Source organism: Falco cherrug, chromosome 3 (genome assembly GCF_023634085.1).
Source record: "Falco cherrug isolate bFalChe1 chromosome 3, bFalChe1.pri, whole genome shotgun sequence".
In the NCBI taxonomy this organism is placed as follows: domain Eukaryota; kingdom Metazoa; phylum Chordata; class Aves; order Falconiformes; family Falconidae; genus Falco; species Falco cherrug.
The window spans coordinates 116,183,575-116,211,378 of NC_073699.1; the positions used below are offsets into that span (position 1 = coordinate 116,183,575).

At 54.0% G+C, this 27,804-nt stretch overlaps 1 protein-coding gene across 9 annotated transcripts in view; it reads right to left on the minus strand.

The window, feature by feature from the left end:
• The window catches only part of RPS6KA1 (ribosomal protein S6 kinase A1), a 41,490-nt gene extending 14,745 nt beyond the window's left edge, over nucleotides 1-26,745 (minus strand). For 2 of the 9 annotated variants that reach the window (XR_008731335.1, XM_055704700.1), the window contains exon 1: nucleotides 1,552-1,852. Coding sequence is in view for 8 of the 9 variants with exons in the window: in XM_055704700.1 (XP_055560675.1) it covers nucleotides 1,552-1,842 (291 nt within the window). In the remaining variant the exon portion in view is untranslated. Of the gene's footprint in view, nucleotides 1-1,551; nucleotides 1,853-2,654; nucleotides 2,736-3,580; nucleotides 3,635-3,732; nucleotides 5,049-5,106; nucleotides 5,912-5,969; nucleotides 6,123-20,379; nucleotides 20,413-20,523; nucleotides 20,569-26,608 lie in introns of those variants that run through there. The other 7 variants (XM_055704701.1, XM_055704702.1, XM_055704707.1 and 4 more) reach the window with 7 other exon arrangements.
• Nucleotides 26,746-27,804: the final 1,059 nt, after the last annotated feature.

The window sequence follows — 27,804 nt, forward strand, 5'->3', positions numbered from 1 at the left end:
CTAGGGCAGATGTGGCCATCAGAAAACTGGAACTGCTATTTCATTTCTCCCCTTGCAGAGCCGGGGCGGGGTGGGGGGTGGGGGGAGGGAAAGCTACGCTTTGTTTTCTGAAACTACTCAGATACTTGGTCTGGAACTCACCTAATCGAAGTAGCTTTTAAAAACAACAGGAACCAGGTTTGAGGCTCTGCCTCCACTCTGCACCCCAGCCCACTCCCCACCCTCCCAGCACCTTCTTGGGGAGGGCAGCCTGGCCAAGTGCCCGCGGATGTGGTTGCCTACCTGCAGCGAGCAGCCTGCCCTCCCCGCTCTCACGCTCGGCTTTTCTCTAGATTAGGAGGGAGCTTTGTTTCCATGTCAGTAGCTTTGCTCTCTCCAGATCCTCCATCACGCAGACACAGCCCTAGCAGGGAAGCCCACGCTTGCAGCACGCACAGCCCCAGCACGGGGAGAGGGCAGGGGGGCAGGAGCTCCCTGTGTTATCCTGCCTTTTGCTGGTCTCGGTGATCACAGACAAGAAAGATCTTATAATCCCCGTATCAAAAAGTTTTCATGTTCCACATGATCTCCCAGCTTAAATCAGCCACCTTACACTTCTGGTTTCGTTGGGAGCTTAGCCTGTGGCGCACAGCTGTGGGTTAGGAACAGCCTCCCTCTTCTAGCCAAGAGCCTGAGCAGGAGTCAGCCAAGAGGTCTCCTCCTGATAGTCCTTCCACCTTGTCCAGCTCTCCAGGGAGTAACCCCACAGCAGGGAGCGACCTGGGGATGGGACCAGTGGAAGTTGTATGTTCTTTCCCTCCCCCGCATCTTCATGAAAACACGAGAAAGAAATTGGGTCTACACAGCATCAGCACTTGTACAACCACGCACGTTTCACCCTGTAGCATCACACACCTATGCAGAGAAGGACATTTAAAATGAACTCCTGTATCCACCTCCAAGGCACCTGGACCCAGTCTCCTACCACAGCAATTCAGGAGCTGCGGAGCGATGTGTGTTCACAGCTGTGGGAATTCTATGCCTTAGCCAACAGCAAGACACAGTGTGTGTTTAACTGCAAGTCGTTTCAGCAGCCCAAGCGGCATCTGAAGGCAGGCAGGGATTCGCATGCGCCGCCTGCCAGCCAGCCTGCATCGCAAACACTCATACACACCAGCTAGACCAAAAGTGGCATCAGCAGAGACACTGTTGACAGCTTTCTGAGAAAAGCTTTGAGATGCCATTTGGTGTCTTGCTGACACAAGGGAGCTTTCCTCCCATGGACTCATCCAGTAACTTGCAATTCAACCATGAGGACTCTGGCGAGCAGCTCCTACAGCCTGTTGAGCAGCACACCAGAACACATCTCCAGCACAAAGCACCTGCGTGCTGCCCAGCTGCAGCACAAAGCAGCTTTGCTTGCATCAAGATACGTTTCTTCCAATAGCACCATTAAGCAAACTAACTCAGAAGGCAGAAAAAGCAAAGCAAACCAGACTGCTCCGAATATCCATCTAAAGCATCTAGATGAGCAACCAGTGAGACCAAGAGAGGCAAAGCGGCAGTACTGACCGGGCTGGAGAGCTGGCTGGGGGCAGGCAGCTGCAGGCTGCAGGGCTTGGCTCGATGCTTCCTCTGCAGCCAGAGTGCAAGGAACGCACAGATGCGAGGAAGTTTAGGGTCCCTCTCCATTCTCCCATCCCGATCAACATCGCACAGCCCCTGTAATCGCCACCCCTGTGAGCTGCCGGGGGAGCTCGGCCAGCTCCTGGGGATCAGGGAGGCTCCCGCAGCGCTGCATGGACACCCCACGCTCGAGGTTGCAGGATGGAGGAGATACAGGTGGTTACAGCCCAGCTGCATATGCGCAGTGGAGACAAGCGACTCGGTCACACGGAGCAGGTTCACGCTCCCACTCCCCAGCAACAGCGCTTGTGGTTGGGCCTTTTTTTTTTTTTCAGTTTTGCTTTAAAAAAAAAAAAAAACAAACACAACAAAAAACCCCCTCACAGCTCATCGTTCCCATTTTCACATTTGGATTCCCCAGTTCAGACAAGATGCTGGCAGAGAACATACATGGTCTAGTTAAAGTGATTTCCATCAAATACTGCATGAATCTCATGTCAGGCCGTGAGCTTTGGGGGCGTTTCCACAATGAGGGAATATTTTGGAAGCCACTTACTAAAAAGGAAGAGAAAAACTCATGAGCCCCCATACAGAAGTCTGACAGCACCTCGGAAAACTGCACATCTCTTTGCTCTCACACTGGCACAGGGATGATGGCTCACCCATGATGGCATTCAGGGTGCATCGATCCCATGGGCAAATTCTCTGGCATCACGAGGATTTGCATCTAGTCTGTTGCTTGCTTTATGCTGCACAAGAGCCCTTGTCCTGCACACTGGAGCTACCTATGAGCCACCCTGAGAAGTTCCATGCGAGGTATTTTTATGGGCATTTCTGATGCAGACAGTTTCTGGACCCACTGCTGCCTGGATTTATGGGCAGGACAGAGAAAAGGTATTTTGAGCGCTTGTTCTGCCTTCTTCCCCTGCCAAGCCTGCCCCCCTTGACCCTTCCTTTGGGTCAGGACAGATGTGTTCTCTGCAGCAAGACCCCAGAGAGTGCAGGTAAGAAAGAAACCCCTTGAAATGAGTAAAAAGACACCCACGCACCTTTGCAATTAGAACTAACCCCGTCTCAGTGCTGATTTCTGAATTTCTCCCGAGAGTGCAGAGCATGAAAAGAGAATCTTGGTTTGGACCCAGAGAGGCTACTTATGACTATCTTGTCTCCTCCACCCCCATAATGTGCTCTTTGAGAACCAATAACGAAAGAAACAAATGACTTAATATCAGCGAGACAGCTGGTCCCAGCTCCGCAGAGGGAACCTCAATAGCTGATGAGGTCCAGAGCTGGAGCAGCACGGAACGGCACCGTGCAGCCACTGGGCACAAGTCTCCGGGAAAGTCGGCTCATACTGACACCTCCTTCATTCTGCCACAGTCCCCGTGAAACAGAAACCCTGTCCGCAATGTGCCGCCCAAAGATGAGCATCACTGCTTCCAAGGAAGCGTTGCCTTGCTCAGTGAAGCCGTGCAGGAGATGCAGCCAGCCAGCTCTCTGTGCGTGGGCCCGGCAAGATCTGATAAATCTTGTCCAGACCGACACAATTTTGCATGTTGTGTTATCAGGCACTCGGCGCGGGGAGAGGAGCCTCAGAAAAGCAATCAAAAACCCCCACGGTATGTCCACGCACCTAAAACGCTGGAGCGCCCGCCCCAGCAAGCTGACAAGATCAGAAAGCCACAGCAGACATAAATGACAGCACGGAAAGGGGTTTGGTGTGGGGAGGAAGGAGGAGGAGGATGAAGTCAAGTCCAGGATGTCATGTGAACAAGTGAGTAATAGCTGCTTTCTGCATTAGCAGTCCCACCTAGCTGAGCCAGGCTGCCGGGGCGTGCTGCGAGGAAGGGTTTGCTTCTCAGAGAGGTCCCTGCGGGCTCTGCTCACACCCTCGCATACGTGGGACGACCTGTCGTGGGACAAAGTGTAACTCAAATGCACGCGTCCCCCCCAGGTGCACATCTGCGTCTCTTACCTTGTCTGCTGAGTCCACGAGCTCTTTCTCTATCCAAGTGATGTCTGATTTGGCCTGTGGGACAATAAATAAGTGTCAGCACAGAGGGGCTGTTATACTCTGCTAAAGTTTTCCCAATGAACTTGTTTAGCAAGACCAGGAGAGCTGGTTACAGTCACTGGTGGTGCCCCCCCAGACATCTCTCCTCGGGACACGATTCTGAGCTGCGTTGGTGGCTCCAGCTGCTGTTAAAGGCTTTGATACACTCTGACGGGCGGTGGAGAGGGACACGGCGCCGGCACTCGGTGACGTGTATTCCCCAAGAATCACAGCACCACCACCAAGGAGAGAGAATTAATTTCTGGTAGGTTGATTAATGTTGAGATCAGATTTTACTCTCAGCTGGACAAAGTCCAAAAGCATCTGTTCCAGCAGCGGTGTGCTGGGTCTGCAGGGAAGTCAGGCACCCCCGGCAAGGAGAGGGCCTCTCTCCAGGGGCACGATCCCCGTTTCTAAAGCAACCAGGAGGAACATATTCAAATGCCAAAACTCACCACATCCCTCGAGGGCAGGGCAAGGCCAGCCCAGCTGCTCTGACAGGTCCCTGAGCAGCATTAGAAATGTCAGTTTACGCTGCCTCTGGGGCCAGATGCAATTCTGTGAACCCTTATATAGGGAGAGATGCAGAAGCATTTAAAGGGAGCTCAGAAAAGTGCTGCTCAGCTAGGATACAGCTCCTTCTCCCCCAGAACCTCAGGCTTAAGGGAAGAAGTAAGTTTTTGCAAGGTCAGCAAGTTTTTCCAAGGTCAGCCCCCAAGCCTGCTATATGTCAGTGAACGTACACAGATTTGCTATCACATCTAGGTACTCTTCCACCTGTGTTTTAGATAATGACCTAAGTTTGAATAGAAAAATCACACCCCCCCTCCCCCAAAATAAAAAATCAAATCAGATTTGAAACATTTCCTCCGAGAGGTTCAAATCTTTGGCTGTGACAAAACTCATGCGACTGTAGACAGAAGGGATCTCAAGAGAGACTCAGGCTGTGACTTCTCTGGTGTCTTTTCAAGCAGTTTATCAGCACGACGGAGCCTGTGGCACTGGCAGGGCTCTTCGGTGCCAGCAATGTCGACGAGGTGGGAACAGCATGAGGCAGAGCGACCTGAAAACGGGACGGGAGCTCCGGGGAGGTAAGAGAAGAAAAAGCAAGCCTTGAGGGAAAGGAGGAGTTGCATAAAGCCAGCGAGATCAGAGTTAAGAACTAACTGATTTTTAGCTCCGGAAGGACTGAATCAGATCGGAGGGGGCCCGTGCAGTCACCTCTTCCCCTTCCTCCCCCCCGTCGCTTTGTCCCTGCAGAGCAGCCAAGGTCTCTTTGGGTCTGGGAGAAGGTGGCTGTCCCGCCGCCGCCGTGGGAAGCGATGCCTGGGGCAGCTGGCTGGCACACCCACCAAAGCTACAACTAAACCCCTTCCCCAGCACCCAAAAGTGATGATGGAAACCTCAGCGGTCGCCCCCCTACCCGCCCCGCTGGGGATCACACCCACCCGCAGGGAAAGCAGCTTCCTCATGGCTCCTCCACTGCACCAAGCCCTGCCTTGGATGGGGACGGACTGAATTTGCTCCCACAAGCACGGGTCTCTCTGCCGGTCCACCCTCCCAGCACAAGACACTGCTCCTGTGAGCTACCAGCCATCTTCTGGCACCCACAGCCTCACGGGAGGCCATTTTACACCGGTTCCTGCACCGCTGGGAAATTATATTTGCTGTTCCTGGAAAATAAAAGGTCAGGTCTGAGCCCAGGAGGTCCCTCAAGTCAGAGGAGGAGAGAACTTCAGAACTTCCCAGTTGCCTGAGACCTGCACAGATGGCTTAGTCATCCTAGGTCAGGGGCTGGGGACATACATACAGGGTGGGTTTTTTTCCAACATGAAGTTCAAAATACAAGTCCTCCTGCATACTTTCCCCCTTTTTGAGGAAGGATTTTACAAGCCAGAAGCCAAGAGACAGGTTTGTTTTTGCTCGCGTTTTGTCACTTTGCTGGTTGAGACCGTCACATCTAAATGCAAGGGGGAAAAAAAAAACCCTGCAAGAGCTTGAAACAGATTACGCTTTTGGCATTTCGCTTCCTATTCATCAACAACTAACCAGAAGCTGTTTTAATTTCTGTTGCTTCAACACATGCTCTGGTCCCAAAACACTCCCAAATTCTGGCAGCACCTAGGAAAGACACTTCTTAGAAAGCAGTTTTACCATCAGAAATGCCTTTTCCAAAAGAGAAGTCATTAATTAAAACTGGCTAAGGTCTGGCTCTCTAAGGTCAGGCGATGCACCAGCTTCTTGCGTCCTGCAGAAGAGACAGAGCACAGCGCTGTATGCAGAGCAGATATTTTATCAGCTAGACACTTGCCTCCTGGATCCTTGGCTTGCTGCGAAAGAGGAGCCTCAGCATCTCCAAAGCTTTGGGCTGCTATTCTCCCATACTTTGCAAGCTGGCTTCTGAACTTAGAGCTCTCTGCAGCACCCAGACCAGCACGAGAACCCCAAGTGTAGTAGTTACGTCACCGGGATGTATTTTGGGAGTTTTCGCTGAAAGGAAACTGCGGTTTTGTATGTGGAAATTGCATTGTGTGGCGATGGCTGCACAATACCAGCAGCCAAATGAAAACACTGGATGGCTTTACGGGTGCTTAGGCATGGCTCTTTCCATCAGCAAATCTCAGCAGGCTTTTCAAGAGGATCAGTATAGTCCCCCATGTCACAGAAAGAGCAATTTCAGTCACTACACGCGGCAGCAACCAGCAATTGAGAGTCTGCGCCGCTTTCTTCTCCAAAGTTACACCGCCCTTGCTCTGAGCAGCACAAATGCTGTCCCTGTAGGATCAGCTGGATTGCAGCTCCCCAGGGAAGGGGCCGGGAGGAGGCAGCTTCTGCATCCTTCCCTGCTTTGTCCCTGCCCCACACCAGTCACCGCTTGGTCATCTGCTGCATCAGGTCTTTGGGGTGCTGCTGCCGGGCCCCACGCGAGGGCTGCACCCTGACATCTCACGGGAGGGTTGCACAACACTGCCCGCTGGCTCCAGCTCAGCTCCTGCACTGTGACGCTGCCCCGTGCCCTGCTCCTACGCACCAAGGGATGCCTTAACGGGGCCGGGCTGGGAAGGAGATGGGAACCGGCCAAGTCAGGCAGTGCAGCCACAGGGAGCGGAGCAGAAAGAAGGACGTGAGCCCTATGGTTCTGAATCAGTTCTCTCCCAGTTTCTGTGTTTGCAAGGAGAAGAGAGCCATGTGCTTACTTCCCAGTTCCCCTCAAGAGGCCATCTGCGTTTCATCTATGCAAAACAGATGCCCTAGATGGTTTCAAAAGTTACCGGCTGTTTCACCAGTGTCGCTGCAAGGTCATTTGCTGTTCTGCAGAATCCCTTTAGCTGCCCCTACTCTGTATCTTCAAAGAGTCACAGTTCCTGCCAAACTTCTTGCCAGACCAATGCAACTTCTGCCACTGTTAAGCTGCTTAGTGCTGCCCTGGACCGCAGCATTCGCACTGTGCCAGGCTGCAGCTGTGTCGACACAGAGCATCCCCATTGCTCTTTCCCACTCCTAGAGCCCATTTGCCGGCAGGGATCGCTCCCCCCTCAGTGGTAGGAGGCACGAGGCAGCTCGAAACAGTTCTGCGCAGAGAAACACAGAAGCTGGAGCTTGTGCTTGGGCAGCTACAGCTCGTGCAAGGAAAGCAGCTGCAGGAGGCAGGCATGCTTCGGCATGAGACGGCATGATGCAGTGCCCCGGTCTGTGGTCTGACCACTTTTCTGAGAAGTTTTCTGACCTGTGTGTTAACATGGACACCCAGAATTGCATCCTCACCCTGTCTCGCCTTGCCGGGGGCCTGGCTCAGCCTACCTGCCCCTTTTGACCCCTAGAAACACTGCTTTGAATTCCTGAGGCTCTTCCCAAGGAAAACAGCCACCCTGAAGCCCCTCTGCTAAACCCAGAGACCACAAACCAGCCTTGGGCAGAAGCAGAAGCCATCAGCTCTTTGCTTTCAGATGCAGTTAATGGCCACAGAGGCAAAGGCTGCTGCAAGAGTGCAAACCCTTTTTTGCTTTGCTGTCTCTGCTCCCTAGAAAAGTGACTGGAACCAACCAAGCGGGTGACAATCCCAATATAAGGTGATAAATCTAAAGCAAGAAGCACAAGTCAAAGGGAACTGCGCTGCAGGCAGCTGCGTGTCAATAGGCTGGTTCTGAGTCTAAGGGCTGAGGCGAGGGAAGAGCCTTCCTCCATCATGCTTCCAAATCATCCCAGGTGAGTTTGATGCTTTTAGGGCAGAATTAAGTCACTACTAGGCATTATTCCGTATTTTTGAAAAGCAAAAGGATGGTGACAACAGTGGGTTTGCCAGTTCTGTTCTTCCGTTCCTATACCCCTGGGTCCTGGAGAAGTGAGATGATGCTGTCTGAGCAGCAGTGGGCCAGATGCTGGCACTGAAGTGCCAAGACCCGTTTGTAAACTCTGCGTGAACCTGCTGTCATTGGCACATCAGTCCTAGGAAAGATGATTCCCAAATCCATCAGTGCCAGACACAACCGGTTCCCTGTGCAGGGGTTAAAGATGCTGTAATCCAATTCTGTGCCAGCAGGCAGGACTGTTGGGACTAAGCTCCAGCAAGCCCCAAGGTCAGCTCCACAAAACAGGACATTTGCCAGCCCTATAGATTTAAACCAGAATAGCTAGGGAGTGCCTCTGCCTCCTGCTGGGATCCAGTTACATCCCACGGAGCACTGGAACAGCACCCGGGAGGGAAGGATCAGGGTTTCATAAACAGGAAGGCGATGGTGTGAAGAACTGCTGCCTGAAGAGAGACAGCTGCTGGCACGTCAACACGCTCCAGCAGTGGGACCGGTGCCCCCACGCTGCCCAAAGGGCTGTCCCCACAGATGTACAGCTGCTGGCCAGAAAACACTGGATGGAGAAGACCTCTGACCGCACGGCTCGTGCAGATCCTCCCAGTGCAGACCGCTCCTGGGTACCAGCCTCAGGAGCTTCACACTCCTGAACTTTTGCATGAAGTTATTTTATGCAACTCACTCCAGGGCAGTAACAGCCCTGCAGAGCAGCAACTCCCGCTCCGGAGGGAGCTTGACATAAATGGGAAGCAAGAAATGCTGCAGCTTTGCAGAGGAAGCGAGTCTGGAGTCTGATTTTTGCTTAGAGCAGAGCGGCAAAGGCTGCTCTGTCTGGAACTTTTTTTTTTTTTTTTTTTTTAGAGTGGTGGTTCTCAAAAAGGGGAACAAACAAAGCGCAGAAACCTCGGCAGCCACTGCCTCCCCTCCTGCAAGGGCCTTATTTGGGCAAGCCTGGTGGCTGGTCTCATTTGCAACCAAAGAATTGACCAGAACCACGCGTACTTTTGCCTGCACTGCTTTGGTGGACCACCTCCAGTGCTCCCGGGAGCCCCCCGTCCTAGCCCCAGCCTGAGGAGTCCTGTGGGATGCTCGTCCCTGAGTGGCACCGCTCTGCCCCGAGCAGAGACATCTCACAGCCCTGCAAAGTGAAGGGCTTCGGCTTGTGGTACCTGGGTCTGAATGGAGCCACTGGCCAGCACGGAGGATGGGCTGGACCAGTTCAGAGAGGTGGGATGGAGAGAGGGGAGCTGTGCCGCCAGGCAGAGCCATTTTGACATGAGAGGAAGTGCTGCCCACAGCAACGAGATGGTCGTATCAGCAGCTGCAGATGTTAACTCGGTTTTTTGCCATCCACCGACTTCCAGGAAAGCAAGGCGACACAAACTACCCCCACAGGAAACCTGCCCTCTAAGCAATGCCTCTCAAGAAGCCTGCAACTGCTCCGGGACCTCTCAGGAGCTGAGCAATGTCACCACAGACCTGTGCCGCACACACACCCTACACGTGGCACAGTCACCGCGCCAGCCCACCGCCACTGCTGGGGCTTTACTGGGAGGGGAGAGCAAGAGCTAGGTCAGTCAGGTACTGACCTACAGGTGCTGCTACTCCCTGTTTACTCAGGAAAGGAGTTGTTTCCTGGCCTGCAACTCACTACTGCCCAGAAGAGAAGTTGAAAACAGAAGTCCAGCCAAGCAGAACATTTGGCGAGATCATACCAATTTCATTCAATTGCCGAAGTTCAAAAAACACACGTGGGAGAATGTAAGAGTTTCACTTTATCTAATTCAGCAGGCACTGCAGTATCAAGGTTGGATTCAACAACTAAGCACCAAAGCAACCTCTCTCGTGCTTACACATACCACACACACAATTAAGAAAAAAATACTAATTTGAAACCTCAAGCAGATTTAAAAATCTCTCCACCCAAGAGGAGTTCTCCCACACACGTTCCATCGGGTTTAATCCCAGCCCGTGCTCCCTGGGCCATCCAGCTCCCATAGCCCCACCGCCGCTCTCCCTCCCAGGGATGAAACCTTGTGGGCTCTGCTTTTCCCACTCCAGCATCATCCCAAACATCACCAATCCAGCACCACTGCAGGGATGCCTGCTCAAATCAAGGTCTGACCACCATTCCATTGCATTCCATACCACAGGGTTACTTTTGCTTAGTAGGTGCATGCCCCCATCTGCCAAAAGCCAGGGAGAAAAGATGTGAGACCTCTCACTTGAGCTCCTCAGCCACTTCCAACCACACTCAGAGCAGGAAAAGCTGCGGAAGAATTCAGTCCTGGGGGTTTTATAAAAACAGGCAGCAGACAGAGGGAAGAGGTGTGCCTATGCCTCTATGAGACATCAGAGAATCAGCAACAGCTTTTGCAGGAGGAGGGAGAAACAGGACAGCGTAAATGCTCGGGGCCACAGACAGCGCTTGAAAGAAGAGGGAGATTCCTAGAGCAATCCAAGAGGATCTGCAGGGAAAGAGACGGCTTCGTTAGTCCTTTAAACTAAACTCACGCTGAACAAGGGCATTTGCTGTTTTGACAGACAAAAGCCTGGGGAGGCAGCCGACGGGGGGGGGGGGGGGGGGGGGGGGGGGGGGGGGGGGGGGGGGAGGGGAGGAGCAGGGCCCACCGTGGGGTGCCTTTGAAGATGGAAGTCTTGGACAAAGTCACTTTTACAGCTAAGGAGCACCGGAGGACTTTGGCAACTGGAACTTAGCAATTAGATAAGGACGGGGGCGGATTCCTGGCAGGAGCTTTGCTGCCAGAGGTCTGCACGAAGGGATTACTGAGAGGGAACAGTGCTGCCGTGGGGGAGAGGCATGTTTCACCCCACGCCATCTCCAAGGACTGTTTTATTGGTCTCTTAAAAAAATGGAACAAACCAAAAAAACGAGGGATGGAGAAGAAACTCAGGTCACGTAGGCAGAGCTCTGCACAGCAAAGGTGCTGGTAATGCCAGCGTCGAGAAATCCTGTTCACCGCCACCTTCATGCACAAATTCTGACAGAGCCAAGGCAGCTGGGAGAAGTGAATGTCCAACTCCATCATGGCATGGGTAACACCGGGAACCTCCCCACAATGGGCTTAAAACAAAAGCCTTTGAACCTGAGCACCCTAGAAGCACTGGGACATCTTTCTCCGGGTGATTCCTCTCCACTCAGAGAGGCAGCCAAATGCTCAGTGTAAAATGAATTTGGTGACCCTTGGGAAGGGCTCTGCTGCCGCTCCGAGCAGTCATCTGGGCTCCTCACAACAGGGGTTACAAGCAAATCCCTAAAAAGGGACAATTCAGACCAAGACAGTGCAGATTTACCCTGTTTGATGTTTAGATAGAGCAGTTCCACCCTTATTTCTTTTCATGGGCCCCTTCCCTCACCGGCAAGTTCACGTCTCTTGTATGGCACAAGGTGACGCACATCGTCCTCCGTGGAGGTGGACGGAGCTGTCACAGGGAGGATGCAAAATCCCGGGGGCCACAAATGGACACAGCACGCTCTGGCAGCGAGGAGGGGAGCAGCAGCAACAGAGCACAGGGCTTCCCAGCAGAGCGTGGGGGGGACAGCGGTGACAGGGACCGGTGTCCTGCAGCCGTAGGACAGGCTGTGTCACCCCAAAGGGCTGAGCCCAGGGCCCCCCTGCCAGGCTGGCTGCCCGGCCACCGCTCCCCCTTGAGCGCACTCCAGCAGGTGGCACTCGGAGCATCTTCAACGTCCAAAACGTGTTTCTGTTCTGAAACAGGAGGGTGAGGGCCAAAAGGACCCATTTCATAAACACCCATTGTATAAACTCCTCTGTGGGCAGAGTCTCTAGGAGCTGATGAAGGGCTGAGATGTTTTCACAGAAAAAGCCTGAGGCTGAAGAAGAGAGAAGGCAGAAATGGCCTCACACAGCAGAGCTCCCATGGCAAGGCAAGTCCTTCTGCTTCACAACATCGTTTTTGATCTGCTCCGTTGTTAACAGACTCATTTGACCCGGAGCACCAAAATATCTGCTTTATGCCAGAGAGCTCAGGTCCCTTTTGGGATGCAGAGAGCTGAGAGGTGAAGGCACAGGCATCCCCTTGCACTCCCCAGTCTCCTCCCTGCTCCTGGCTCTCTCCAGGGGCATTTTGGCACCAGATCCTGAAAGTTTCTTTAAAAAAAAAAAAAAAAAAAAAAAGTAAAATCTCCCCACCCTTTCCAGGCACTACAAGCCACAGCGGGCCAGGATCAGCTGACAATGAGCAATTTGGGCTAAAGATACAAGCTCAGACAAAAGATATTCCCAAACCCCACTGAGGCTTTGGTAGCTCTCCTGCCCTGCTGCAGCCTGCCGTGGAGCTGCGAGAGAAGCGTGCACAGCCAGCAGGACTTTGCACCCACTGAAATGAGATGCTGGAGAAGAAAAGACCTTTAACTGCCAGGAGATAAGGAACTAAATTATGCAGCTTCTACAGAACAAATTAGTCTCCATTTAGAAAGTGCAAAGGATACAGCCTCCCCTTCCCGCAGCCCTGCACACGTTTCCCAGCAAGGAGGAAAGGTCTGCTCTCAGAAAATCCAGATCAGCTCATGCTTTGATGATGGTAAAAACCAGGAGACCCCATCCCAGGCTTTTCTAAATGAAGACTATTACTTTTAGGAACCAGCACTAAAGCACTATCCTCCATCCAGGCACGACACAGCTTTGCTGCTTTCAGTACAGAATTCAAAAACTTTTTTTTAAAAAAGAATTCTTTTCCAACTGAATTATAAAATCTAACACTGCTTTCACAACGAGAAATAAGACTTGTTTGCTGCCCCTGGAGTTATCGTGGGACGTGGGAACTATTCTCTATCGCAGGAACGCAGGAATTCCATACTCCTCCCACAGCACACATGCTGCCGGCAGTTTTCTTGTTGCAAGACACACAAAAAGTGGTCTCAGGACTCGGTAAAGCCTTTGTTTGGTACCTGCCAGGTTTTGATTCACGTGTGCTGGGCGAAGCCAGCCCTCTCCTACTCCCTGGGAAGGCCACACGTGTGAGCCACGCTGACAGACAAGCCATCGGCACATTTTCAGGGTGGCTTTGAACTACAGCAAGGTGAAAAGGAAAAAAACCACATCCAAAGCATGGCCTGAGCTGTGCGTTACCAACACTCCAGTGAGTGCACCCAGGACAAGCCCCTGCTGTAGCAAAGCACAATTTTTTCACTTAATACTTGTAACTACTGATGCAGGCAGTGGCTGCCCCCTCCAGAGCTCAGCCATGACACAGGCACACGCCTGCGCTGGCCCCACTGGGGACAGGCCCCTAACACGATGCTCATCATCCATCCCCTTCCCAAACGTCACAGTACGGGAATTAGTCACCCTGAACACTGGGAATACCATGTTTTGTCCTGTTCCCCTAAGATACAAAAAAAAAAAAAAAAGCTATTTTAAGGAGCTTTTTTCCCCTGCTCTGTCCATGCAGAGACCCTAGGGCTCCACTCCCCATGCTACTGCATGGAAGGAGTGACCCCTGAAGACCACCGCTGGCCCCAGTCCCGGTGCTCCCTGGCTGGCCGGTGACGATGCAGAGCCATCGCCTCCCCCTCCGTAAGCAAACGCTGCATGTTCCTGACCTGCAACCGGGCCACCCAGATAAATACACCTCTCGGGTGGTGAGGAAATCAATACCGCCACACTCAAAATGCTTACGGGAGCACAAAAAGGTTGTGTTCGCAGCCCCTTCAGTATTCCCAGAGCCATGCCAGAAGCTCTGCTGAGACCGAGGTTTCAAGTCCAAACAAGTGATAAACACCCTCGTTTTCCACCTCCGAAGGGGTGCCACATCCCAGCTGCGTGCTCTGGGACGGGCAAGGGCAGGACCTGGATTTTATGCAGCGGTTCGGAAAACCTTTGTGCCTCAGAGCATCGCTGCAGTGAGATCAGCTGGAGTTTCAGGGAGGCAATGCCTCTGCCTCCATCGCTGCATCCCATGGAATTATTCAGCGGCTTTCCCTAAAGGTGAAGGAGAAGGGCTCCAGGTAAGGCAGGAGTCTCCACCGGACAGCTGGGACCATCCTCCCGCATGGTCCCCAGCCTCCCCCAGCCCCACGGCAGCTCCTGGCAGGCAGCACAGTGCAACCGGGGGGAAAAAAAGTTATTGCAGCTTCACCGGGAACTATGGAAGGAATTTACTGCTTGTGTCAAAACTAGGCTTTGGCTTCCAAACAAAGCTGAGACTTGTAAAGCTGCAGGAGCTTCAGCAGGACTGCTTGTGTGTGCAGGGAGGGTCTCAGATTGGCATCCCAGCCAGCTGTGGAGCCAGGGACCCCCCCAACCAACCCAGCCAAGGGGACTCAAAGCGCCCCGTTGCTGGGCTGGCATGCTCCAGAGACCCAAGCCCAATCTGACCCCTTTAAAAATCAAATGTAAGTTCGTTGGTGCCAGCCCTCTGCTGCTGTCCCTGGCGCAGAGGGAGCTGCCACCACCCCATCCCGAGGAGCCCGTGACTCCCCCATCCCTCCAGGGAAGCGCCGGCAGAGCTCTGGCCTTGCTGACACTTCCTCCTGGGTCCACAAAGAACTTGACTTCGGCAACCCCGTGCCCCCTGGCTCAGACAGCCGGGAGAAGCGCGGCCGAGGAGGGGCTGGCAGGAGCACCCCTCGCTTTCCTGCAGGCTCCGGAACTCCTTTCACTCTGACGGGGAGATGGATGACATGCATTTCCTCCAAGGTACAGCGCACAGTAAAATATTTTTTTTTCTTTCCCCTTCAATAAAAAAGGCTTTCTGGAGACAGAGCTTGAGGCGGTTTCTATTAACCCACGAAGGAGATGGAAATGGAAGAGAAGAAAGCATAGCAGTTTTGGTGGGTCGGCATGCCACGCATGAGGGCTGGCTGAGCACCACTCACTGGCTCTGCAGACTGCTGCATTCCTCGTGTGCAAGTCCTGTAAACTGACCCCTCTTCAATTATTCATTAGTCTGCAGCTCATCAGAGACTCTGCTCCTCAAACAGGCATTTATTTGTTGTTGTTTGGTTTGTTTTTTTCTTTTAAGAGCTCAGAAGCTTGCTGTTACCCATAGCCCAGCCTTGCCAAGGACGAAGAGCAACCGCTCTGGCAGGAACAAGCCAGGCAGCTGTCAGGCATTGCTTTAACAACAAACCCACTTGATTACTTCAGCTGACAAGATGGAGCAGCCAGTTTAAATGAAGAGCTTTACCACTGACAGGCTGAAAAAGCCCAATGTTAAAGAGTGGCAATAGCTGCAGCCCAGTCCCTGCGGTGCAGAGCGGGAGGCAGATCCCAGGCAGCACCATGCCATGCTCGAGATGTTCTGCTCCCAGCAGGTTATCCCAGGTCCTGTGCGGTCCTGGGGGACCAGGCTGGCCGGAGCACTCTTGGCTGGAAGCAACAAAGAAGGGGCAGTGGGCAGAGAAGGGATTTGCTCAGATACCTGCTTCTTCCCACATTTGATAGCTTTCCAGTTCTTGGAGAAAACAGCAGCAGCTGTGCAAACACGCTGGGCCGTTTCAAAGCAGAGCACTTCACTTGTTTGTTTTAAAACCCTTCATGTTAAGAGGCCGTGATTAGAGCGGTGTCCAATACTGATGAGGATCACACCACTGGACATGTCTTCTGTCCTGCACTCCACCTGGAGCTGGAGCTGACGTGCAATGCTGGCAGCATGCAGCCTATGCAACAGAGAGCCCTCCATCACCTGGACACTAGGTGGGCGCACAGGGCTTGCCCCTTGGTGGTCAGCAGGTCTTGGATGCCTCTTTCTTCCTCCCCCACTGCAAAGAGAAGGTGCTTCAAGTTTCCCCTCTACCACCCACTCGGTGATGCAGGTCCAGAGCAGATGGGACAACTGTCAGTGGATGTTCTGGCAGGCAGCGATGCCTGCAGCAAGGCACAGGGCAACGTCTGGGCGAAGGAGAGAGGGGCACTGCTGGAAAGCAGAGCTGTGAGCCAGCACTGGTGCGGTATGCCATGAGCACAGAATCACGGAAGGGTTTGGATTGGAAGGGACTTTAAAGCCCACCCAGTTGCGGTCCCCTGCCCTGGGCAGGGACACCCCCCACCAGCCCAGGGTGCTCCAAGCCCCGTCCAACCTGGCCTTGGGCACTGCCAGCATGAGGGAGCAGCACAAAGCCTTCCTCTCTTACATCCCGCTGGAGAAGCATGAAGAATTCCCAGTTCACAACTGGAGGTCAAAAGTCCAGGAGCAAAGTCCAGCCTGAAGGAAAGCTGCCCCAGTTCTGCCCAGTTTGCAGGTGGGAGTGAGAAGTGCTGGGCTCAAGTCCCTCCGCAGGTGCAGGTGTGTAGCAAACCCAAGAACCAGCCTTATTTCTAGCAGCATTCACCTGCTATCGAACCACACGGGGGCTGGCACAGAGCTACCCTAGGTAGATGGTACAACCTGTTTCCTCCAGCTCATCCCAAAGAATTACAATTTGGAGCTGTGACTGCGACTCCACTTTGTCATCACTCGAGCATTACAGCAGCGTGTTTCATCCAGAACAACACACACTAATGTTCACGCTGGTGATGCAGGTTATTTCTCAGGCCAAAAGTGTCCATGTCCAGGGCTCCTGCCTATCCCTTGCTGCAGGGGAGGACCTTTCTGCAAGCGTTACCCATCAGGACACGAGAACAGATCAGCAGGAGCTATACAGATCTGGGAAAGAGCCGTGCCCTCCCCTTCACTGCATTCCCACTACGGTTTGTTGCCTAACAGCCACCGAGCAGGCAGGGCACCTCACGCCAGGTGCCTGCAGCAGAGCAAAGCCCTCGCTCTGCTCTCAAGGGTCTCTGTTACGGTGCAAAGCGGAGCTGCAAGAGGTTACTTAATTCCCTTCCCCAGCTCTCACCGCGCGCTGTGATTATCACCCAAGAACAAGCTGATCAGCACTCCCAGCCTGCACCAGCGTTACCTCCAGAGAGGGAGTGGGCACACTCAGCACTGCAAACCCACTCCTCTGCTCTTCATTATGAAGTGATTTCACTAATTGGGTGTTGTACTTTCATGCATAATTCCTCACACTTGGCACTTTCAGGGACCACAAGCTCACCTCACAGCCAAGCTGGCTGTAAAACCCCAATTACGAGAGGTTCCTTTTTTCTGTTGAATCCAAGCCCTCTGTCGCCGTTCCCCAGCTGAACAAGGACCAATCTTCAGCCTACCTGACAATTAAAACCTAAAGAACATGAGAGGATGAGTGTCGGTACCTAGGGACCAACGCACCGCACTGCGGTGAGCCCCTGGGGCAGAGCAGCTCCTGCGAGCAAGGCGAGAGACCTCCCTGCTCCCCACCTGCACAGAGACGCAGCTGAGGTTACCCCCAGGCTGTCGCAGGAGATGCACTCGCGGCGTCAGCCCAGGCTGTGTTAAAGGAAGCGGAACAAGAAGAAAACTGACCCTGAGCTCTCTGCACTGCGGAGATGCTGCTCCACGAGCATCCACCCTGCTCCTCTACCACCAATACGAATGTGGAAGAGGAGCTTTTCTGTCCTGCAGCCTGCAGGCGCTGCGCTGAAACCTTGCACCAGCTGGGCTGCTGCTATCCTGAAGCCAACATCTAATTTAGGCAGGGCCAAACACCACGACCAAAGAGGAGAGGGAAATAAGAAAGCAAAAAGCCATCCTTGTACTTTATCTTTGCCAAATGTTCAATGCAGCATTGGATCCGCAATCTGATTTTAGGGATGTGGCTAGAATTGCCGGGCAGATTGCAGACTTTTACAGTAGGGACACGCTGGGAACATCCAGATAGGCAAGGATTTCAGTACATGTGAGCAATCTAGGTTTGTGCTCGCTGTCAGGAGAGGGTTTGGCTTGGAATTCCTTATGGCCACAGAGCTGGAATGCTGTTCAGATGGCCCTGACTGCACACCCAGGCTCCTTTCCCTGCGACTGTGCAAAGGGAGGCAGATGCTCCAGACAGCTCTCTGCCCGACCTGCAAGATCTTGCAGGCATTTCCAAGATACTCAGATAAACACACTGAGGTAGGATGCTTGCAGGGACTTGTGTACCACAATTGTTCTTGAAAGGTGGGAATCCACAAGAAGTTGTGAAATGCACCAGCTGTCCTTGGTAGGAAGCTGCGCTGGAGCTACAGAGGCTGCTAGAAAGTACCAGAATGCAGCCAGCCTGGCCCGAAACATCCCCTCGCCACCTCTGCGGTGACCATGCCATCGCGTTTCATGCCCAAAGACCCCCATGTGCCACCACAGCAGGTGAGGTGGCAACAGAGGCATTAGACTGCATCGGTCTCGTGCTCCCAGCTGCGGAGTTCCCAACTCTTTTGAGGAACTGTTGGATTCCCTCCTTCGTGAAGTGTCTTTGGTTATTGCCCAGGCAAATAACGCTTGTACTTCTGGCAGCATCCTACTTACAGGGACAGGGGAGGGATGGCACTTCTGCGTGGGTGTTGAGTAATCGCCACCCTTGCTGCCTCAGGCTATTTTTAGAAGAGATCGCAGAATTAGCCGCAAAAGGATAGCAAGTACAAACCCAGAATAGAGGTGCCTCGTCCCCTTACAGCTCCCTACACGCAGCTAGAACAGAGGGGTACGGGAGGGATCCTGAACAACCTTCAGCTTGGCAACAGCCAACCTCCAACATCTACTGCCGCTTACTCCTCCTTCCTCAGCCCTTGCTGTAGGCAGCACCGGTGCCAGAAGCTGCTGCTGCTGCCCACCCCCAAAATGAACAGGAAAATACGCAGATGCTCAGCGCGCTGCCCACCTCGCCCCACCGCCGCATCGCAGCTGGCTCAGGTCTGCCCTGAGGTTGGAGGTGTGTGTTCGTAGCAGGGATTTCATTTGACAGTGCTAGTCACAAAAGTACCTTGTACAAACTTGGAAAACGCAACCAAGGTTATTTCAGGATGTAGCCAGGCTCCGTGTGATCAAGGGTTACCGAAAATGGGATTGTCGGACACCGCTCACAGGCATTTTGTCCACGGTGCCTTGGAAAAGTGGAAATCAGGACACCTGCACGTAGCACAAGGCTCTTGTGCCTTCCCTGCGCGGCTCCAGCTCCCCAGCTGTGATGGGGACTTCACGCCCGTGTCCCCCAGAGGGACAGACACGGAGCAGCAGAGAGAACCTCAAGCGCTTTCTTGGCCTCTATCGCATGACCTTTCTGTGGGGCTGCATCTACGGATGGAATCAGCCAGGGTTTGCCCCAGCGATGTCCTTCAAAGAAAAAAAAAAAAATCTTTGATTGTTTTTAAAGCAACATACTTCAGCTGCCTTTACAGGAGGGCAGTTGAGCCAAGTGTTTGAAGATGAAAGAGGCAAAGTCTCAAGTCTTAGAAATCCAGCTGGAATCCAACCAGAAAAGAGAGATATTTTCTTTCGGTTTTCCATGCCAGAGATGCAGGCACAGTGAAGAACTGTAAAACCACTGTTCTCAGGGGAGGGAAGTGCACAGTCTCATTGACCTGAGTTCATCTGACCCACGCCAGATTTCTCCGCAGGCCACTGGAAAAGTGCCAGCCCAGCAACGGGGACAGAAATGCAGAGCAGGTAGGTGAGACGCAAGGGCAATGCTAGGAGTCCAGCATAAGATCCAAAAAAAACCCAACTGGCTGAAAGGTAGGCAACTGATTTTTAGGTTTAAATTTCTTTTACTAAAAATATGACAGTAACCAACCAGAAAAGCAATGCCATAAGCCCCCCTGGCCTTTAGCAGGGACGATGATTCAGAGAGAGAAACTGCTACAGGGCACTCGCTGAGGGTAAGGCACAGGACGGACTCCTGACAACCCGTTCGGCAAGGTCTGCCCGGCCAAATCCAACATGTTGTGTCATTCCTCACGGGTACAGTATGTACGGATCAGAAAAGGAAATCCTAAAAGGCTCACGATTTCAAGGTACTGAGACGGCTCTTTGACGCTGCAGTGTCTCGCAGGACAGAGAGCTACGGGCACAGTTAGGAAATGCCCACACGAACAGCATCGCTCCGCAGTCGCGTGCTTGAAGAGGGCTTGCAACAGAGAAATCAAGTTGATGTGTGGAGCTGGAAGGGCTTTAGATATCTGAAGAAGGTCTGGCAGGTTAAGACCCTTGCCCAAACGCGGACAACAGCAGCTCAGTTCCCCCCACCATTCCCAGCTGATGCCACTGGGGACGCAGAGGGCAAATCTGACAGAAGCAGAGCTTCTCCCAGCCCCACCAAGGCAAGAGAATAAACAGCTACCAGGTGCTCAGCGAGGGCAGCCGTGCCAAAACCATCAAATACTCTTGTATTTCTCATCCTGCCTGGCAAGATCACAACACGAAAGGTGCAAGCACAGCACTGGAAAACCCCAGAGATGCTCGCTCCTCGCCCTCTAGGCCACCTCCCGCGTGCTGGACCGAGGTGGCCCCTTGGGAAACTTTCCACATATGTTTGGATGACCACAGAGGCAGGAACAAAGAGGGTTTATCTTTTCCCCTACTCCAATCCCTCACCTTCCCACATGTGCTCATCCAGATCACAAAGCAGCAGCTTACAGGATCTAGAACCAGCCGTCCCCAAGCCTTCACCAAGTCAGTTCGCGCCCCCCACGCAGCTCAGAGGGATACCTTGAAGATGTAACCCCAGAGCATTTTTACCTTGGATGGAGGATTCCCACCTTCTTCTGGAGCAGCCTGCCCATTCTGCAAAGGAAAAGAACCTGCCATTAGCACATGCCGGGCACGGGACCGCTCCTTACACCCCCTTACAAAGGCTGTTGGCTCCGAGGGCCCTTCGTGCAGGACAAAAAGGGGGGGACACCACTTTCAGACATGGTACAAGTCCCCACATACCTAGGGGACACTATCTGCCAAGGATTGAGAAAAAAAAAATAAAACAAAAAAAGGCTCTTGTCCAGAGAATCTCTCCACACCCCCAAATGAAATCATTAGGGCTGCTCACACACTGACCATCGCTCGTGGGGTGAACGGCACCCCTGCACTCCTCAGGCGTGGGTCCCTGGGGCAGTGGGTACAGGAATCCCATCCTCGGGACTAGAGGAACTGCTCCAGAGACCCAGCTGAGTGGTCGCACCATCTCACCCCCCCTGCACCCATGCTGTGGCTGCCCCCCTCCCAGGGAGAAGCAAGGAGGGGAGATCAGGCGCAGACAGCAAAGCAGTGCTGGAGTGCAGTTATCAGCCATTTTGCCATGACGTTGGCTTTCGTATGAACAGTTATCAGTTATTTATTACCCTATCGCAGCTGATACCGCTGCAGGAAATGTGCACCACCTGCTTGGCTCTGGGCCACCTGGGGCTGGCAAGTCCAGCTTCTGCTGCTGGAGCTCTGTACAAAGTCACAGCGGGTGACCTGAACCGCCGGGAGGAGCATCAGCCGGTCACACCACGCGCTGAGCCGAAGGCGTATCGGGTTTGGCACAGCACTGCGCCTGGAGGAACCAGCGGGAGCAAAAGTGGGTGGGATTTAATTAGACATCGATACTCAGAATAAGCACGTACAAAAGGTTTTCTGCAGACTGTGGAGAAAAACAAGGGCAAGAAGATTTTGCTTTGACATCTAATTTGCACTATAGTCTCAGGCTCCAAAAAATCGTGGGATTCCTCTCTTTCTTTGAAAGAGCACAGCAAATATATTCGCTCCTCTTCAGATGTTATGGTCCAAGAGAAGAGTTGCAATGCAATTGCATTTCAGCCTCAGATGACTGTATCTTAGAGCCTTGCAGGAATCTAACAGGAGCAAAGCTAACTCCTTCCCTGGAGAACTGAGGGGACACCAGCCTGACATCTGCCTTAGGACTACACTATCCCCTTCTCCCCCTTGGGCTAAATTTAACTTACTTCCGTTTAATTCTAAGCAAAACTTGCAGTTGTGGGTCTTGAAAGCGCTTTTGGGCCACTGAGAGAACCTCCCTCTGATGCTGCACTCACCCTCTACAACATTCACCAGGTGCTTCCAAGCTCACACTCTTGTGAGTGCAATAATCTCCATCCATCTTCATTTTCAGGTGTCTCCACTCCCCCAGAACAACTCAGTCCTACCAGGACGCCGAGTACCACCCCACTGGCCGGGGAGACCACCGCCTGCCCCTTGGCCTGACACTGGCCCTGCAGTATTTACATTTATACGGCTCCACTCCAAGCTCCATCACTCACCTTAGGACCAACTTAAACTGGGCTTAAGCTCCTCAGTATTTTCAGCCAATGACTGAAAAAAGCAATTATTTTTTAAAAAAAAAAAAAAAAAAAAAAAAGCAAGCACACCGAGTTCTGCCAGAGGAGCGTTGCCCTGATGTTTACATGCAGCTCTTGGTGCCGTTAGCATGAAGAATACCTCCGACGTGAAGTAAGCCTTTGTGTTTACGCACAGCCTCCACAGAGAGCAGGGAGACGCTGCGCTCAAGATAACCAGACTTGGAAACAAGCTCGTGTTTACCGGCTCAGCCGGCACTGATCCCCAATTCCTAACTGGCTGCTAACCCAAACCGTAGCTCAGGGAGGGCTCTTTATCTCTAAACCAGCCTGAGAAGAAGAATGTCCATGTTGGACAGAGGGAAGCAGTGCCTTGCTCATGGGCTGGAGAGCAGAGCTGCAAGGCGCAGTCAGGAGAGGGGTGAGCTGACGCATGGGACAAGCTCTTTCATTCCCCAGGGGACACCAGCACACAGCGAATGAACACAGGGTCTGTCCAACCCCCCAGCTCCAAGGATAAGTCAGGAGGCACCGGGTGCTCCTCCGGGCCCACCAGACCTGGGTCTGCGTTTGATCAGCTCCTGACCCCGAGAGACACTTGTCCTACATGCTGCTGTTGACAGAAATCCATCCTACCTGGGGAGGGAGGGGATGTGGAAAGAAAGAGAGCAGTGTCCGTGCCAGGGAGGTTTCCTGGGCATGTAGGCCCATGGTTTTAGAGGGATGAAGCTCCTGATGGAACAGTCACTTTCTCAAGCGAACATAAGGCAGATGGGTGAGGAGAGAACTGCAGTATTTAGAGCCAAGCGCCTTCCTTCTACCCCAGAGTAAACCCAGTCCTTATTCCCTCATATGGAATTGAAGAGCCATTTGTAAGCATCCAAGATGTAAACACACTCACAGATCCGGGCTCATCACCTCCCGAGATAAAATACAGCCACTCACTGCATGGTAAGTAGAGCTGAGATGGTTTGCGGGTTTCTTGGTTTGACATTTGTCTCTTTAAAATGTTTTATGTCTGCACTCCCCTGCATGCCACGCACAGCGAGTTAGCGAGCACGTGTGTGTTTGCCTCCCTGCCAGACACCCTCTTCCAGCACATTGTTCCTGGCGTTGGAGAGGAGCCTCCTGACCGTCCTGCCTCGAGAGCCACCCCAAAGATCTCCCTGCTGGCACAAGCAGACAATACCTGCTGCAGGAGGGAGGCACAGCTCCGTCCCTGGGGTACCCGCACCATAATGAGCTTGGGCTACCATGAAGGCAGCAGCATGAGCCTCAGCGGGGGCCAGCAGCCTGTCCCTGCGGCTTGCCGGCCAGCCCCGCACTGGGGCGAGCAGAAACAGGGATTAGGAGCTAATCTGATGGGCACGTGGAGCGGCAGCCGCAGCGAGGGCACCACTGGGCAGTGCCAGCTAGAACTGCCCGGCAGGTACCAAAGCCCTTCCGCGCACATGCTGCCCCGAGGAGCTTCCTCCGTAGCACGCAGGGAAGTGTCCTGGAGAACAAACACCTTCCGTTACGCAACTGCCAGCCGGGCTGAACTTGGGAGGTATTTATCTTCGGACATCTTGCATTTTAAATCCCTTTAATTCCACATAATCCGCAGCACAGGGAACAATTTAGAGAACAGGTCAGTGCCGCTCTGATCTGAAACCCCGACGAGTTGCACCCCAGCAAGACCGTGTGAGACGGTGCCCACTCCTGCCACCAGCGAGGGCTGCACCCTGTAGTTAGTGCCATCCGCACAAGCCACCCTGGATTATCAACAGCTCTGTTAGAAAAGCTGCCTGCTGCTATTTCTGGACCTCCGGGGTTTGACTAGTCACTTTGGAGACGCCCAAATACAACATGACAAGGGCACCAGGTACCCAGAGATGCTCTTTCACCCAGCTGGCTGAACTGGGAAGCACTGGAGCAGGACGGAGAGGGGGAAGAAACCCCTCGCCCCAGAGCTTCTCCTAGTCTGACACAAGAACAAGGCATTTTATTTTTATCATTATCATTATTATTATTATTAAAGTGGAATTTATGGATTTCGCCTGTTGCAGCTCAGAGAAAGGAAATAATCCTACAAAAATAAAGGTCTCCACAAGAACTCAGTAGCCCAAACAGACCGAGCAGTTCACGCATGAGGCACAGCAGAGACAACAGTTGCTCGGCTTCCTCTCCTATCTTTTGATTGTCATTTTATGCACCGTTCAGCTAAGATGCTTGAAAAAGATAGTTATTCATTAACAGCTCCTACTCAGTAAAGGACGATGCACATATACAGGCAAAAATAATTAGTGTGAAGTAGTTGGGTTTGGTGTAATCCCCTGTCAGTTGTGTTGCTCGTTTGTGTAACAAGAGTTTAAAGCAAAGCACAGCGCGATGACAGTATCCATCGCTATGGTGATGAAGTCATTCCACTCTACTATTGCTTGTACTCTGCCCCAGCCAGGTTTTTCTACTACATAAGCAATATTCTGAATAAAATAAGCAGCCGAGAGAACGACAGGGAGCTGGGGGAAGGAAGAAGTGTTTTGCAGCTAGCTCAGTGCCCAGGACACAGGGACTTGCCTCCTGCAGGGGATCAGCGCAAGCTCCCACTGCCACACGTTTCCCCAGCACAGCTCTGGGCTGGATTCCGGCAGGCTGGGACAAGGGGCACCAGCTGGGATCTGTCCCCAGCAGAGATGGAAAACGCTTCTGGAGCACAGTGGAAAAACCCCAACCCCCTTCACAATAGGACCCAGTGGAAAAACCCCAAACCCCTTCACAATAGGACCGATGCCTCCGCCAGCGCGGTGACAGCACCTCTGCTCCGTGACTCAGAAAGCAAAGGTTGGAGGAAGCCAGTTCCTAACCTGGATGGCAGCGATCCCAGGGTGACTGACGTAACTGGCATTCCAGAAGAGTCTCCTCGGTTCCCCAGCGGTGCCACCTTGCCCAGGAGTGGTGAAAACTTTCTCCTTGGGCCCCTACCCTTGATGATTTTAGCCTCAAGGTGCAAAACTGCCCCAAGCCCTTAGTCCCCTTCTGCTGCTGGATCTCAGGGAACCTGGAATGTCCAGCCCAGGTGGTGGCAGCCACCTTGAGCAGTGACTAACGTCTGTGTTACTTTCCTCACTGAACGAACACATCGAATGCACGTACTTGCCAACCTAAAAATAAAGGCAGGTAAGTTGCTAGCGTCCCACTTGCAATGTGGAAAGACTGACCCGCAGCAATATCACCTGCAAGCGGCTCCTGACCCTGACCCCCGGCCGAGGTGGGGGAAGGGGACAGCACAGAGGCCAGGGCCAGACCCTCCCAGTTCCATTCACAATTAACACACCCGTTACCAATGCAATGGGGAAAACAGCCCTCATGGCTGCCACCATCACCTTCACCGCTGACCTGAGCCAAGAGCTACACCGGATCCCCCCGGCCGCGAGATCCCGTGATGCTGACACAGCGCCTGCCCAGCACCTGGGAGACCTGGGATTAAGCAGTAAATCAATCTCACCCATGGCATTCGCCGCCCAGGGCACTGGCGTTCGCTGCCTCCCGTGACCAGTTGCATTTCCTGGCTTCCCAGGCTCTATTCCCACTTGGGAATGGAGAAATCCCAAATAAAGAGCCCTCCCTAGCAGCGATATCTACACCCAGCGCTGAGCACACGACGTGGTCCCAGGAATCGCGATCAAGTCACCGCAGGAATTCCCTCCTCTCCCACCTTCGAGCCCAAACCCACCCCCGTGCCCCAAGCACAGCCCACCACACCCTCGCGCCAGCACCCACGGCCCCTCGGCACAGCACCCTGCCCGCACCGGGGGTCTCTGGGAGATGCCACGCTGTACCTGGCTGATAGAAACTGGGTGGCCGATGGAAACTGGGCAACCTCGCCCCGATGGCTGCAGACCCCCCTGCTGCCCGGTGCCACGCTGCCACCACCCGAAGCACAGATCCGAGATCGCCCAAGAGGCGACTTCAAATAGGAACCAGCAAATGTGACCAATTAACCACCGCGACATCCCTAGGCGTGCCGGAGGAGCGGGGCAGCACCGAACCCGGCCAAAGCCATGGGAAAGCACCGAAGTCTGAGCAAACCCCCGCGGGGCCGTGGCACTCGCCTGCAGACGCGGACGGGCGCTGGGCACCATCCTGCACACCCGGCTGGGACGGCGCAGAGCTGGGGGGGGGCAGCGCAGAGGCTGCCAAGTGCCGCAGGAGCGGGCTCGGAGTTTGAGCCACAGGCCTGGGCGAGCAGCTGAGGAGCGGGGGCGACCCCAGACCGCGGGCCATTTGCTCCTTCCCGGTTGCCCCCGCCGGAGCGCGCGTGCCGGCAGGCTGCCGCCGCCGAGCCCGGCCCGCACGGCCCGACCCCCCCCTCCCCGAGCCCCCAGCCTCCCCCAGCCGCCCCCCGGGGTTGGGGTCCCGGCAGCCCCGCCGGGGAAGCCAGGCCGGCCGCTCCTTTGTTCGGCGGAGCCCCCTGGGATGCTGCGGGGGGGTGCGCGCGGCCCGGAGCCCCCCCCCCCCCCTCGGCCGGGGGGAACCGGTGTCCCGCTCACCTCCGTGTCCAGATGCACCAGCTCCATGGCGGGCCAGGGCTCGGGCAGCTGGGCGAGCGGCATGCTGCCGCCGGTGCCCCGCGGGGCTGGCGGGCGCGGCGCTGGCCACCGGCTCCCCGGGCCGGGCCGGGAGCGGCGGGGCGGGGCGGCTCCGCCCCCGAGCGGGGGGGGCGGGGCGGGGCGGTGGGACCCCGCCCTAAGGCGCCCCCCGGGCAGGGGGTGGCGGTGCCGAGCGGGGCGCCATGGCACACGCGTCCTTCCGCGGGCAGCGAGGGGGGGGGGGGTCCCTTGAGGAGGGGGGTCCCTTTAAGGGGGAGTCCCTCCAGGGGGGTGTCCCTTCAAGGGGGTGTGTGGTCCCTCCGTGGGGGTGTACCTTCAAGAGGAGGTCCCTTTGGGGGGTGGTCCCTTCAAGGGGGAGTTCCCTCCGGGGGGTGTCCCCTTAAGAGGGGGTCCCTTTGGGGGTGCGTGTGTCACTCCCTCCCCCTGCTGCACGGTGCAATATCTGGGATGCCAACAGCTTGTGAAGCTGGGGGGCTGCTGCCCACTCCCTGCAAAGCGAGAGGAGCAGCCGCTACACTGGTGTCCACCAAGGGAACCCCCCAAGGCTCCAGGAACCGGGATGTCTCCTTGAAAACAGCTGGCACCGAGCGTCCGGCTCTTCTGGGCCTTGGGAAGAGGATCTGGTTCTCCCTGCTGGGATGCCCAGCTCTGTGCAGCATCACCAGCAGCAGAGGTGGCCGGGATAAACTCGGTGACACAGTTCAGATCTCTGCTTCAAGCAGGAAACTGCTCTGGGAAATCCGGATTCCAAGTTTGAGATGTGCAATGAGTCACCGCTCATCACCGCCTGCAGTTTAACACCCCCCCCTCCCCCCCCAAAAAAAAACACAAACAACCCAACCAGGGATAAAAACCATACCCACCTTTCCAGGGTGCTCAGAGAGCCTCCGAGGAAAGATGCCTTAAGCACCAGTGTCGGTAATTCACGCCCTCCTCACCCACCAGGGTTTCCCCTATTAGAAAATGATTTTTTTTTTCTACTCACATTCTACCCAAAGCACTGTGTTTTTATGTTTCGTTATAAAATCGTTAAAGAGAAAAAAAAAATCATTTTGAAAGGATGCATGGCTAAGGGCTGACTTCATCAAGGTGTGGCTGGAAATGTTTAATGAGCCCGAGTGAAAGCACACGCCGCT